At 39.1% G+C, this 15,872-nt stretch overlaps 1 protein-coding gene across 1 annotated transcript; it reads right to left on the reverse strand.

Annotated features, from left to right (window-relative positions):
• Positions 1-112: 112 nt before the first annotated feature.
• Positions 113-15,152, reverse strand: aifm2 (apoptosis inducing factor mitochondria associated 2). Its single transcript, XM_060924957.1, is given in 11 exon segments — positions 113-210; positions 2,136-2,264; positions 3,920-3,988; positions 6,832-6,990; positions 7,139-7,256; positions 7,516-7,608; positions 7,749-7,869; positions 7,950-8,027; positions 8,300-8,336; positions 8,466-8,541; positions 15,120-15,152. Coding segments are annotated over 11 exon segments (1,011 nt in total).
• Between the last annotated feature and the right edge of the window lie 720 nt (positions 15,153-15,872).

Consider the following 15,872-nt stretch of genomic DNA (forward strand, 5'->3'; position numbering starts at 1 on the left):
GTTTTATTAAACATTTATCTCCCATACTCCCATTATACATCATAATGCAAGCTCGCAGAACTGGATTAAGTTAATTTGTGCATAGCATAATAATAGGGGTTATGGCTACCTGCTAACTGGGGGATTTCTGTCCCACTTCCACCCAGCTCTTCCAGAACAGCAGGCTCTGACTCTTTCGCTTGGTGACGAAGAAACAAGGTAGTTTATACACTCACTGAGCACTTTATTAAAAACACCTATTCACCTACACATTCATGCAATTATCTAATCAGCCAATCAGGTGGAAGCAGTGCAATGCAAAAAATTATGCAGATACAGACCAGCAGCTTTGGATAATGTTCATATCAACCATAAGAATGGGGAAAAAAATTTGATCTCAGTGATTTTGACTGTGGCATGATTGTTGATGACAGATGAGCGAGTGTGAATATTTCAATAACCGCTGATCTCCTGGGATTTTCATATACAAGTCTCTAGATTTTACTCAGAATGGTGCAATAAAGAAAAAACATCAGTTCTGCGGATGGAAGCACCTTGTTGATGAGAGGTCAATGCAGAATGGCCAGACTGCACTGAGCTGACAGAAAGGCTACAGTCACTCAGATAATCACTCTGTACAACTGTGGTAAGCAGAAAAGCATCTCAGGAAACACATGTCAGAACTTGAGGCGGATGGGCTACAACAAAAGACCATATCAGGTGCTATTTCTTTCAGTCTAGAACAGAAAGCTGAGGCTGCAGTGGATACAGACTCACCAAAACTGAGCAGCTCAGGACTGGAAAAATGTAGCCTGGTCTTATGAATCTCGATTTCTGCTGAGGCACACAGATAGTAGGGCCAGAATCTGGCACCAAAACCATGAATCCATGGACCCAACCTGCCTCGTGTCAACAGTCCAGGCTGGTAGAGGTGGTGTAATGGTGTGGGGAATGTTTTCTTTGCACACTTTGGGCCTGTTAATACTGATCATCACCTGAATGCGACAGTCTATTTGAGTATTGTTGCTGAGCATGTGCACACCTTCATGGCCACAACTTACCATCTTCTAATGCACTTCCAGCATCATAATGCACCATGTCACAAAGCAAAAATCATCTCAAACTGGTTCCTTGAACATGACAATGACAATGTTCTTCAGTGGCCTTCCCGGTTACCCGAACTGAATCCAGTAGAACACCTTTGGGATGTGGTAGAACAGGAGAGCAGAAGCATGAAAGTGCACCTGAAAACTTTGCAGGAATTGCGTTCTGCAATCATGTCTACATGAACCAGAATCTCAAAGGAATATGTCTGTGAAGATTCTCAGTCATCCAGGTACATAGTAATCTGTGGTTGGTAGAAGAGAGCAACTGGACTTGCTTGAAGATTCTTGAAAATGTTTCACCTCTCATCCGAAAGGCTTCTTCAGTTCTGTCTGACTAATAGGGAGTATCAGGTATTTATCCTCTCATGGATCATCAAAGAATCAGAATTCTGATGGCTGCATTGTAGGTGGCTGATAAAAGATGTCTTAGACCCCACCTCTGTTCAGTGATGGCCGTTCCAGGTTGGCAAAAATAACGATCCTCTCTGGCTAAGATGTCTGCCAGTTTTCTGGAAGTCCTCTCATACTCCCGCACCAGTCGAAGGGATCTCATCCCAAAGTGCGTAGAAACATGTCTGTGAAGATTCTCAGTTATCCAGGTACATACGGTAGTAATCTGTGGTTGGTAGAAGAGAGCACTTTTATCAGCCACCTACAATGCAGCCATCAGAATTCTGATTCTGATTCTATGATGATCCATGAGAGGATAAATACCTGATACTCCCTATTAGTCAGACAGAACTGAGGAAGCCTTTCGGATGAGAGGTGAAACGTTTTCAAGAATCTTCAAGCAAGTCCAGTTGCTCTCTTCTACCAACCACAAATTTCAAAGGAATGTTTCCAACATCTTGTGGAATCCATGTCATGAAGAATTCAGGCTGTGTTGAAAGCAAAGGGAGGCCCGACCCAGTATTAATATCATGTTCCTAATAAAATGCTCTGTGAGTGTAGCTATAGTAATAATGTCACTGGTGTGTAAAAGAGCCATCTGCAAGGAAAGAACATGTGTTACAACAGTTACAATCTAAGAGCAAGATGAAATGTGGTTACCTTTGTTGTTTGGTGTTAAAGCTTTTCTAGTCAGGCTGTTAATATTTCTTGCAGCCACCCCAGCATGGAGACCAGCATGATCGGCCATCTTAGGTTCATTCACATTAGCACTGTCCACAACAGCATATACAGTTAGGTCCATATATATTTGGACACTGACACAAATTTTGTTTTTTTACCTGTTTACTGAAACATATTCAAGTTATAGTTATATAATGGACATGGACATAAAGTCCATACTTTCAGCTTTCATTTGAGGGTATCCACATTAAAATTGGATGAAGGGTTTAGGAGTTTCAGCTCCTTAACATGTGCCACCCTGTTTTTAAAGGGACCAAAAGTAATTGGACAATTGACTCCAAGGCTATTACATAGGCTGGTGTGGGCAATTCCTTCGTTATGTCATTCTCAATTAAGCAGATTAAAGGCCTGGAGTTGATTTGAGGTGTGGTGCTTGCATTTGGAAGATTTTGCTGTGAAGAAAACATGCGGTCAAAGGAGCTCTCCATGCAGGTGAAACAAGCCATCCTTAAGCTGCGAAAACAGAAAAAACCCATCCGAGAAATTGCTACAATATTAGGAGTGGCAAAATCTACAGTTTGGTACATCCTGAGAAAGAAAGAAAGAAAGCACTGGTGAACTCATCAATGCAAAAAGACCTGGACGCCCACAGAAGACAACAGTGGTGAATGATCGCAGAATAATTTCCATGGTGAAGAGAAACCCCTTCACAACAGCCAACCAAGTGAACAACACTCTCCAGGAGGTAGGCATATCAATATCCAAATCTACCATAAAGAGAAGACTGCATGAAAGTAAATACAGAGGGTTCACTGCACGGTGCAAGCCACTCATAAGCCTCAAGAATAAAAAGGCTAGATTGGACTTTGCTAAAAAAACATCTAAAAAAGCCAGCACAGTTCTGGAAGAACATTCTTTGGACAGATGAAACCAAGATCAACCTCGACCAGAATGATGGAAAGAAAAAAGTATGGTGAAGGCGTGGTACAGCTCATGATCCAAAGCATACCACATCATCTGTAAAACATGGCGGAGGCAGTGTGATGGCTTGGGCATGCATGGCTGCCAGTGGCACTGGGTCACTAGTGTTTATTGATGATGCGACACAGGACAGAAGCAGCCGGATGAATTCTGAGGTATTCAGAGACACACTGTGTGCTCAAATCCAGCCAAATGCAACCAAACTGATTGGTCGGCGTTTCATAATACAGATGGACAATGACCCAAAACATAAAGCCAAAGCAACCCAGAAGTTTATTAAAGCAAAGAAGTGGAATATTCTTGAATGGCCAAGTCAGTCACCTGATCTCAACCCAATTGAGCATGCATTTCACTTGTTAAAGACTAAACTTCAGACAGAAAGGCCCACAAACAAACAGCAACTGAAAACCGCTGCAGTAAAGGCCTGGCACAGCATTAAAAAGGAGGAAACACAGCGTCTGGTGATGTCCATGAGTTCAAGACTTCAGGCAGTCATTGCCAACAAAGGGTTTTCAACCAAGTATTAGAAATGAACATTTTATTTACAATTATTTAATTTGTCCAATTACTTTTGAGCCCCTGAAATGAAGGGATTGTGTTTAAAAAATGCTTTAGTTCCTCACAGTTTTATGCAATCATTTTGTTCAACCCACTGAATTAAAGCTGAAAGTCTGAACTTCAACTGCATCTGAATTGTTCTGTTCAAAATTTATTGTGGTAATGTACAGAACCAAAATTAGAAAAATGTTGCCTCTGTCCAAATATTTATGGACCTAACGGTATGTTATCAAAGCCCTCCACCTGCATGTGCTTATTCACTTTCAGGGCTCCGTTCTTTGCCAGGCGCCCACCTGAACCATGCGTAGACACAGAGCAAACAGGGTGAAAGTGAAGAATATATCAGTCATAACACTGAGAATGAGTCACAGAATACAACTACAGTACTCAATAATCAATGTTATAAACATTACTTTAAGTACAAGTCACAAAAATTAGAACAAGAGAGCTCTGAGAGCACAATATCCCCCGCTGGCAACTATATCTATGCTATAAGGCCATAACTCTGGTAAAATGTGACTGAATTGAATGAAATTGCAATGTGCGTATTACTGACATACAACAAAGAATCCTGTTGAGTTCCGTGAAATTCCTCCAAAAACTATGAGAGGAGTTGATTTCAGAAGGTGAGTACCCTTCCCGGGATGGACGGACAGACATTGCCATGACATAATCCCCCCTTCGGGCCTTTCAGCCAGTGGGGGATAAAAATTGTGAGAGGAGTTGATTTCAGAAGGAAAACACACTCTCATGAAATTGTCGTTATAATTTTGTTAATCAAGGGATGTAACTCTGGTAAAATGTGACCGAATTGAATGAAATTACAATGTGTATTACTGACATATTACAATGTCTTTTGTCAAGTTTCATGAAATTTCTCCAAAAATTGTGAGAGGAGTTGATTTCAGAAGGTGAGTACTCTTTCCTGGGTCAGACAGACATCGCCACGACATAATCACCCTTCGGGCCTTTCGGCCAGCGGAGATAAAAAAAATAAAATTCCACGAATGTGAAATTAGAATTTGTTTTTAATTAGATAACTTCCATCTTATCCACCAGGGTTATGAAGGAAGCTGGAGCAAATCACATCTGACTTCAGGTGAGAGGCGGGGTACACCCTGGTTACCAATTTATCACAGGGCTAACACAAACATGAACAACCATTCAGACTTACATTCACACCTATGGGCAATTTAGAATAGCCAGATGACCTTATCTGCAAGTCTGTGGGTTGTGGGAGGAAACCCAAGCACCCGGAGGAACCCACAAAAGGCATGGAGAGAACATGCAAACTCCATACAGAAAGGCCTCAGTCAGTCTCAAGATTCGAACCCAGAACCTTCTTTCTGCAAGGTGACAGTGCTAACCACTGCACCAGATTAGATAACCTGATTTATGAAATAAAATTATTTTTATAACATTCAATAACACCTAAATTTAACAAGTAGGTATTCCCATTAATGTAAATGCCACATTTACAGTGGTGCTTGAAAGTTTGTGAACCCTTTAGAATTTTCTATATTTCTGCATAAATATGACCTAAAACATCATCAGATTTTCACACAAGTCCTAAGAGTAGAGAAAGAGAACCCAGCTAAACAAATGAGACAAAAATATTATACTTGGTCATTTATTTATTGAGGGAAATGATCCAATATTACATATCTGTGAGTGGCAAAAGTATGTGAACCTCTAGGATTAGCAGTTAATTTGAAGGTGAAATTAGAGTCAGGTGTTTTCAATCAATGGGATGACAATCAGGTGTGAGTGGGCACCCTGTTTTATTTAAAGAACAGGGATCTATCAAAGTCTGATCTTCACAACACGTGTCTGTGGAAGTGTATCATGGCACGAACAAAGGAGATTTCTGAGGACCTCAGAAAAAGCGTTGTTGGTGCTCATCAGGCTGGAAAAGGTTACAAAACCATCTCTAAAGAGTTTGGACTCCACCAATCCACAGTCAGACAGACTGTATACAAATGGAGGAACTTCAAGACCATTGTTACCCTCCCCAGGAGTGGTCACCCAACAAAGATCACTCCAAGAGCAAGGCGTGTAATAGTCAGTGAGGTCACAAAGGCCCCCGGGGTAACTTCTAAGCAACTGAAGGCCTCTCTCACATTGGCTAATATTAATGTTCATGAGTCCACCATCAGGAGAACACTGAACAACAATGGTGTGCATGGCAGGGTTGCAAGGAGAAAGCCACTGCTCTCCATAAAGAACATTGCTGCTCATCTGCAGTTTGCTAAAGATCACATGGACAAGCCAGAAGGCTATTGGAAAAATGTTTTGTGGATGGATGAGGCCAAAATAGAACTTTTTGGTTTAAATGAGAAGCGTTATGTTTGGAGAAAGGAAAACACTGCATTCCAGCATAAGAACCTTATCCCATCTGTGAAACATGGTGGTGGTAGTATCATGGTTTGGGCCTGTTTTGCTGCATCTGGGCCAGGACGGCTTGCCATCATTGATGGAACAATGAATTCTGAATTATACCAGCGAATTCTAAAGGAAAAGGTCAGGACATCTGTCCATGAACTGAATCCCAAGAGAAGGTGGGTCATGCAGCAAGACAATGACCCTAAGCACACAAGTCGTTCTACCAAAGAATGGTTAAAGAAGAATAAAGTGAATGTTTTGGAATGGCCAAGTCAAAGTCCTGACCTTAATCCAATCGAAATGTTGTGGAAGGACCTGAAGCGAGCAGTTCATGTGAGGAAACCCACTAACATCCCAGAGTTGAAGCTATTCTGTACAGAGGAATGGGCTAAAATTCCTCCAAGCCGGTGTGCAGGACTGATCAACAGTTACCAGAAACGTTTAGTTGCAGTTATTGCTGCACAAGGGGGTCACACCAGATACTGAAAGCAAAGGTTCACATACTTTTGCCACTCACAGACATGTAATATTGGATAATTTTCCTCAATAAATAAATGACCAAGAATAATATTTTTGTCTCATTTGTTTAACTGGGTTCTCTTTACTTTTAGGACTTGTGTGAAAATCTGATGATGTTTTAGGTCATATTTATGCAGAAATATAGAAAATTCTAAAGGGTTCACAAACTTTCAAGCACCACTGTATACAAAATCCAGTCTCATTCATTCATACCCACAAAGAAAAATCAACTGACCTAAACTGAACCTGTATGCGTCTGAATTTATCTGGTTCCCTGTACAGCAAATAACAAGGTCAACAGTTAACTGCTCATTCGTATCTGTCTTAATCACTCTATCCTTCAGAGTTACATTCAGTTCCAGCTCATCAAGGTTGGAAACTTTCTGTCATAGATCTCAGGAAAAAAAGTTTAAATGAATTGGAAAATTAATTTTGGATGAATCAATTATGCTATAAACACAAACATCAACAGAGTCAAATTTTGTCAAAAATATTAAGATCTGAATATTCTTTGCATGAATGCTAAATCAATGCTATCGTACAGATTTACCGAAAAAATAATTCCACTCCCTTCTCCAGCTACACCTGTCTGGCCTCTTCTCTTACACTGTGGACCAGCTCTGAATCAGCTAGGGCATCACGTGAGTGAACAAGAAATACCTGTGTTTGGAAAATCTGTGTTTCTAGTTTTGTTTTACTATTTACCATATCTTGCTGTTGATAGATTTTAGCCAGTAATAATATTTTTTGCCACTTGCATTAACCATACATACAAATTTATTAAGGATTTGGACAGAATTGAAAACAGAAGAGAGTCATTAGGACAAGTATGTAATGTCATATATTGTATACATCGTTTATTATTCAATGTTTTATAGAGTGGCTTCATTTAGTTTTTTTCTGTAACAAGGATAATTACCTTCTTGTTTGGATATTCTGTCCTGATTCCAGCAGCTATTTCCACCCCAGTGGCTCCACCACCAATCGCAAGCACAGAGTACACTGCCTGGACCTGAGAAAGGACATTATGCTGAATTGTTTTCCTGGTTAGACAGATCCTGCTGAGGAGATAATATCATCAGACATGTTTATAACAGAGTCACAGTAGACTTCTGAACAGGACAAAATTAGTATAACAGTTGAAAGGGCCACCTCTTTCACAATATCGTCATACTTCTTAATTGCTTTATGATAGGAATCCATAATATTACATTTCCCAGGAAAAGGTCCATCTGACTCAGTGCAGAGGATGAGCTGTGAGTAACTTACTTCCGATAAAAAGTTTTTTTAAAAATTAGGTTCCAATACCATTGTTGCAAGATAATGCCTTTTTAAGAAACATCAATCAATACCTTTCCAGTATCAAGCACAACTAATTTTTCTGTAGTGTCTATTCGTATCACATGCCCCTGAAAGAAATTCAATCCAAATGTTAATTTAGCTTTGCCATAGCGTGATATATATATATATATATATATATATACATACACACACACACACTGTATATAAACCACTACAGCTTGCACCAATTACAGTGGCCCCATTGTACCTAACCTGCACGTCTTTGAACCATGGGGGAAACCAGAGCACCCAGAGGAATCCTACGCAGACACGGAGAGAACACGCAAACTCCACACAGAAAGGTCCCCATAGGCTGTGAGACAGCAGGGCTAACCACTGCACCACCGTGCCACCCGGTAAATGTTCTTTTGTACGGAATAAAGGTTTGCTGGGCAAAGCCTGTGTAAACATCAACCATTGATTGTTAGACATTAAAAAAAACACCCAACAGAAATGGTAGATATATTTATATCATATCATTTTACTAAGAATACAACGTATCAAATTGAGTATTGTTGTTTAGCATACCACTTTGAATTGAAGCACACACAGATGCAATATTGTGATGAAAGGCATCTAACAGGTTAATCAGCATAACAGGTACCTCTTGGGCAGCACAGTAGTGCAGTGGTTAGCACTATTGCCTTACAGCAAGAACGTTCCAGGTTCAAACCTCATGGCTGATGGGCGCCTTTCTGTGTGGAATTTGCATGTTCTCCCTGTGTCTGCGTGCTCCAGTTTCCCTCACGATCTAAAGGCATGCAGTTAGGTTAACTGGCTGCTCTATATTGCCCAAAGGAGTGAACGGTTGTTTGCCTGGGGAAACTGCAGCAAGCCTAGTAGATGAAGTGTGCTCAAGATAGAGGCAGACAACTGGGTGAGTAAGTGAGATCTTTTGAGATGCTGGGCAGCTGCAATAGAGTACCACCAAACCCATCACCACATGGACCTTCTCATCAAAAGATCCCCATAGTGTGAACCTGCAATGCATAAAAATCAATTAATGCCCCAAATAAAATCACATTCTTCATTTGATCCTCTTTTTTGAGACATATAATCACACTAGTGAGTCATATTATGAGGTTATTTGCTTTAATGGTAGCCTATTCTAGGTTTACAGTGACATTCACTTGACAGATATCACTATTTACATTTACGTACTTTTCAGAAGCCCAAAACATATTTTACCTGAAAGTGGCATTGATTTGTTAAAGTACTGCACTACAGATTTTAAAATTAGATTTAAGACAGTTCATATGGGGCCTAGGAGTCATACTGTACATACAGTATCTTAATATGCGGCCGTGCAACTGAGAACATCAGCCCACAATTCATAATGTTTTACATCACTGGGAAACTCTTATCGTGTTTTATTTTTCTAGGTACAGAAGTACAGGAACAGCTGTAAATATCTCATTTCATCTCATTATCTCTAGCCGCTTTATCCTTCTACAGGGTCGCAGGCAAGCTGGAGCCTATCCCAGCTGACTACGGGCGAAAGGCGGGGTACACCCTGGACAAGTTGCCAGGTCATCACAGGGCTGACACATAGACACAGACAACCATTCACACTCACATTCACACCTACGGTCAATTTAGAGTCACCAGTTAACCTAACCTGCATGTCTTTGGACTGTGGGGGAAACCGGAGCACCCGGAGGAAACCCACGCGGACACGGGGAGAACATGCAAACTCCACACAGAAAGGCCCTCGCCGGCCCCGGGGCTCGAACCCAGGACCTTCTTGCTGTGAGGCGACAGTGCTAACCACTACACCACCGTGCCGCCCAGCTGTAAATATCATATCTAAATTACTGACGTTTTCACGCCGATATCAGGAATAGCTGATTCACAGTCTTCCAGCTGGACATCCTGAGCAAATAAATAATAACTTAAAATTACAGCAACCAGGTTAACTGATGTTATTATAGGTAAGCGTCATGATGATGTCACCTATGATGTCATTATAGGTACAGCTCAGGACAGCAAGGTGAATCAATCACTTAGTATCAAAGATATTTTTTTTCTATTATGAAAATCCTGAAAAGAAATCCCTGGAATATGTTGTGAATTTTTTTTTTATTTTGCAAGCTAAATTTTTTGTTCATAAACAAAAATGGCAAAAATTACAACCCTCTTTCTCTCTGTTCTCCTTAGAAATGGAAACACTCTTTAAGTCTTTAAATATAGTTAAGAAAAACTAAAAAAAAAAAAAGACAGACTGTTGTGTCTTATTAGCACAGTATTGAATAGGTGATCTGCTAACTCTTTACATAATTGATTACTTGCATTCATTATACACTACCATTCAAAAGTTTGGGGTCACTTTGAAATGTCCTTATTTTTGAAAGAAAAGCACTGTTCTTTTCAATGAAGATCACTTTAAACTAATCAGAAATCCACTCTATACATTGCTAATGTGCTAAATGACTATTCTAGCTGCAAATGTCTGGTTTTTGGTGCAATATCTCCATAGGTGTATAGAGGCCCATTTCCAGCAACTCTCACTCCAGTGTTCTAATGGTACAATGTGTTTGCTCATTGCCTCAGAAGGCTAATGGATGATTAGAAAACCCTTGTACAATCATGTTAGCACAGCTGAAAACAGTTGAGCTCTTTAGAGAAGCTATAAAACTGACCTTCCTTTGAGCAGATTGAGTTTCTGGAGCATCACATTTGTGGGGTCGATTAAATGCTCAAAATGGCCAGAAAAATGTCTTGACTATATTTTCTATTCATTTTACAACTTATGGTGGTAAAAAAACGTGTGACTTTTCATGGAAAACACAAAATTGTCTGGGTGACCCCAAACTTTTGAACGGTAAGGCAAGGCAAGGCAAGTTTATTTATATAGCGCATTTCATACACAGTGGCAGTTCAATGTGCTTTACAGAAGTAAAAGCAAAACAGTAAACAATAGAAAATAAAATTACATAAAATAAATGGGGAAGAAAAATAATAAGAATTAAACAATAGTAGAAATAAAATAATAAAATGAAGTAAAAGTTCAGTAAAATAAAAAAAACAGCAGAATAAAATAGAATAAAATTTAAGTAAAGTTTAAAACATGCAGAGACTATAAAAGTTAAGAAAGTTTAAAACATGTAAAGATGATATTTATCAGTTAGCAGAAAGCATCTGAGAGAAATCTTTAGTCTAGATTTGAAGCTGCCAACAGCAGGAGCATTTTTAATGTCCTCTGGGAGTCGGTTCCATAGCTGGACTGCATAGTAGCTAAAAGCTGCTTCACCACACTTTGTTTTAACAACAGGTTTTACCAGTAAATTTTGCTGCTGCGATCTGGTAGATCTGATTGGGTTAGGCCGCTGCAACATATCAGAGAGGTAATTGGGCCTTGTACCATTTAGAGATTTGTACACCAGCAGCAATGCTTTAAAGTCAATTCTGTAGCTTACTGGAAGCCAGTGAAGGGACCTTAGAATTGGAGTAATGCGCTCTGTTCTTTTTGTTCGTGTGAGAACCCTAGCCGCTGCATTTTGAACCAGCTGAAGTCGTTTGATGGTCTTTTTTGGCAGGCCTGTGAAAAGGCCATTGCAGTAGTCAACCCTACTAGAGATGAAGGCATGTATAAGTTTTTCCAGATCATTTTTTGACATAAGTCCTCTTAGTTTGGAAATGTTTTTTAGGTGATAAAATGATGTTTTAGTAATTGCTTTCATGTGACTGTCAAAGTGTAGCTCGCTGTCCATGAAAACGCCAAGATTTTTAACCATATCTTTTGTTTTAATCCCCTTTGTGTCAAGAATAGTGGTAATCCTGAGTCTTTCATCTTTAATGTATGTATGTTAGGGTTTTTTTTTTTTTACTTCTTTCTGTTAATATCTTTTGTCTATGTATTTCCTTTAAATGATTGGCTTTGTTGTATTATATTTTTTTAAAAAAAGGTGAATCAATCAGCTCAAGATTTTATCAACAAAAATATTTTTGTTGTACTGTATATATGTATTGTATGTGTGTATATATGCATAACATAAGTATCTGTATATATGATTTGATTTGGTCGATATTATACCATGTCGGTATGTCTTGGTATGTTTTCTTTTTGTTTGTTGCTTTTGTTTTCTTTTGTGTATATATAGTTTATTATGGTGGAAAGTGACGTTTGATTAGCGGTGGTATAGAGGGTTAGGATTGGATAAGTTATTACTTCTTCCTAATCCTTTCTGAACATTATTATGTTACTGCCTTGTGGCTACGCTATTCTGTTTGTTTATGACGATGTTTTGATTATTGCATTTTTTTTATTTAATTTTTTTTATTTTTATATCTTTCTTCTTTATTGTTCAGAATAAAGTAATCAATAAATCAATCAGTCAATCAAAATTGGTTAAATGAGTCCCAAAATAGAGTATAACTGCTTACCTATTCGGCCACTAGGTAATAAACGAGGAATCGAGCCAATTTTCAGTCTCTACTTTACTCCACTATTTTGCTGACTCACTGTGACACCTCCCCTTCCCCTCCCCCTCCCCTCCGCTCCCCTCCCCGCCCCTCCCGCTCCACGTCTCTCGCCCGATCCGCAACGCGCATGGGCAAAAAAAAAAAAAAAAAAAAAAATGTTGCGCATGCGCAAAAGTTTGCTTATGCTTAATGATGCTACCAGTGCTTTGGGAATATTAGATTTATATGTTCAAATATTGCAAAAATATCTTGCAGAGGGACAGTTTGTCTTAAAACGTAGTAAAAGGTTGCCTTGGCGGAGGTAATAACGTGTTCAGTGTTTTTCTTTGGACACCTTAGTAAGGCGCATTCAAGTACATTAACTAGAGTATGTCAGCAGGCATTCAAACTTTTAGGCTATTTAATAAAATCGCTGGCTTAGACTCAATTGCTGTAACATTTATGCTATGATTTCAATAAGAAAACACCATTAAAATAACATGATAAACTGTGAAATAGAGTAAAAAGTTTATAATTCCTACCACATGTGGAAAGTCTTGTTACATAAGAGTCCTGAAATATAGTACATCTTGCATGTGTGCAAATATTTATATAAAAGAACATCAGAGTAATATAGTGCAAACAGTGGTGGTTGGTGATTGTAAAAGTAGGGAAGGAAGGAAGGTTGGCTTGTTAAAGTTCAGTGGTGAGGTGCTGATGAAGGCATTATACAGGCATGTAAAACCCAGACACATTTAAATCAGCAGTAAGGAGTTTTGGTCTTAAACCATGTGTATTAAAGACGTGCAAAAAACAACAATTGCACAATGAGCACTGATAAAAGCTTGCTAGCATTCTAACTGGTGTGTTTTGGGGATATACAACACCAGTCAAAAGTTTGAACACACCTTCTAATTAAAATTTTTTAAATTAATTTTTATTAATTAAAAGTCACTTCATGTCTGAAAGTAATGATGGACTATCATTTCTCTTTACTTAGTTGAGCCGTTCTTGATATAATATGGATTACTACAGTTGTGGAAAAGGGCTATTTACTGTATTTTTAAAATTTACTATATACTGTTTGATCTCAAATGCATTTAAGAAGGCAAGAAATTGCACTAATTAACTTTTGACAAGGCACCTATTAATTGAAAAGTATTCCAGGTGACTACCTCATGAAGCTGGTTAAGATAATGCCAATAGTGTACAAAGCGTCATCAAGGTAAACAGTGGCTACTTTGAAGAATCTAAAATATGAAACATTTTTATGCAAAGTTTTTTAAACACTTTTTTTTGTTTACCATATAATTCCATATATGTTCCATGTGTTATTTCATAGTTTTGATGTCTTCAGTATTATTCTACAATGTAGAAAATAGACAAAGTACAGAAAAACCTATGAATGAGTAGGTGTCCAAACTTTTGAATGCTACTGTAGCTGGCAATGTTGTGCTGTGAACGTTGTTATTACATTTTCAAGGGGAGGTCTGACCACACAACTGCATAGTGCATAGCCTGAGTAGCTAGTGGGAATAACAATTGTTCTATCCTTTACATGATCGTATACTGTAAAAATTAATTTGAAGATGATACCAAGACTAGTTGCCGATAAAAAATATATCTAAAATGTGAAATGTGGTAAACTGCTGCATGTTGTTCTTTTAAAGCAAATTGCTTGAATTTAAAACACACTTAACTAGAAGGGCACTCGGGCCAAGCCACATATTCGGATTTGCATCAAAATCTAATTAATTGTTCCTTGGCTCATGGCTCAACTTTCCTCAACATTTCATCAAAATCTGTTCATTACTTTTTGAGTTATGGTGGGAACAGTCAAACAAACAGAAGTGAAAACATAACCTCCTCCAACAAAGTTAGTGGAGGTAACAATTTGGTTTGGTACTCTTGATTTTTGGGACTTGCCTTCCTGATGCTTATCTAACCTTCTCAGTGTCATCCAACAAGTGAAACGGTGTATTGAATAAAACATGGACAGCCTCTGTTTTCATTGTGGCTTTATCAGCAATCAAGCTTCCAACAGAAAAAAAATCTTGAGTAAACACAAGTTTTAGCCTTGCTTTTTTCTCTTTGAAGTTTATTTTTCTCTGAAATTTTAGGGAAGATGGTCCTCCCTTTCCTCAATGGACAAGGCTTCTCTTGTGCAAATGATGCGTAATATTAGATGTGTATCTACTTTGTTTATCTAAATACGATGCACGAGTGCCAGAGTGTCAATGTCGTTGTCGTTATCGTCGTCATCGTCACTGCCGAAACCAATCCAGGCTTGAGGCGAACCATGTTTGGTTGACTCGGCCAGAATTGCAGCAGTAGGGTGGCCAGTTCCTTTTTGTGCACTCACACACATTCACACCTATGGGCAATTTAGAGTAGCCAGTTAACCTAACTGCATGTCTTTGGACTGTGGGGGAAACCAGAGCACACAGAGGAAACCCATGCAGATACAGGGAGAACATGCAAACTCCACACAGAAAGGCCCCTGTCGGCCACTGGGCTCGAACCCAGAACCTTTTTGCTGTGAGGTGACAGAGAGTATCAACACAGGTATATAAAACTGCTTGTACTTTTATACATGTACAGTATAAGCATTACTGGGAGCTCTATGTTAGTGTTTCTCAACACCTGGGCTGCAAACCAGCATCTAGTGGGCTGCAAAGTTGTTTTTTTTTCCTCCCAAGTTGAAGTTAATTTTTAGTCGGGTACAGAGGACTTTCACGTGATGTCATTGCAACTGCAGATTTGTTTATGCGGCCGTCTTGCCTGGTGAGCTTTGTGTTTGCCAGCGACCGGCATAAGTGTACTGATAGTGTAGACTCAGCTAAACACCATAAAATATGCTAGATCTCAGCCCTGGCTTGTTTATTACTATTAGAAATCCATGTTTGAGCTTACCTTTGTCATAATAAGGTATTTTTCTTTATCTGGAATTTCCCATAACATTCCGACAGAAACCTGTCTCGAAATATTGGTAGGCATCCGTACTTTTGTCTGCCTTTCGTATCTCCAGTGTATTTAGAAATCCAAAAACTAAATAGTTCAGGATGTCATAGTGTCCCAAATCTGGCAGCTGGTTTGCCGAACACTTTTCAAGTGGAATAAATACATTTGTGGGGAAATTATGAACAAGGCTTTATTTTTGTCATATTTCTCCTGGTGCGCTTACACACACACACACACACACACACACACACACACACACAAAGAGAGAGAGGGCAGAATAAATAAATACATTTGTGGGTAAATTATATGGATTTGTTATGCCTGCTGGAAGAGAAGAGCAAGGAGGATTGAGAATCGAGCGGCTGTGGTGTATATACACCCAATACCAAAACTTGTAGCATCCTAGCAACCATTGCAAAGACATGAACAAAGCCCAAAAATGCCTTCTTACCCAGACATAAACGATACAGGATCCCCAGATCTTTAACCCAGCCCCATATAAAAAGTTGTATGCCTTCATGCTGTTCCAGGTTTTCATCGGTTTGTCCATGTAGAATGATGTCTGCAGCACCA

The sequence above is a fragment of the Neoarius graeffei genome, chromosome 7 (genome assembly GCF_027579695.1).
Source record: "Neoarius graeffei isolate fNeoGra1 chromosome 7, fNeoGra1.pri, whole genome shotgun sequence".
Lineage (NCBI taxonomy): Eukaryota > Metazoa > Chordata > Actinopteri > Siluriformes > Ariidae > Neoarius > Neoarius graeffei.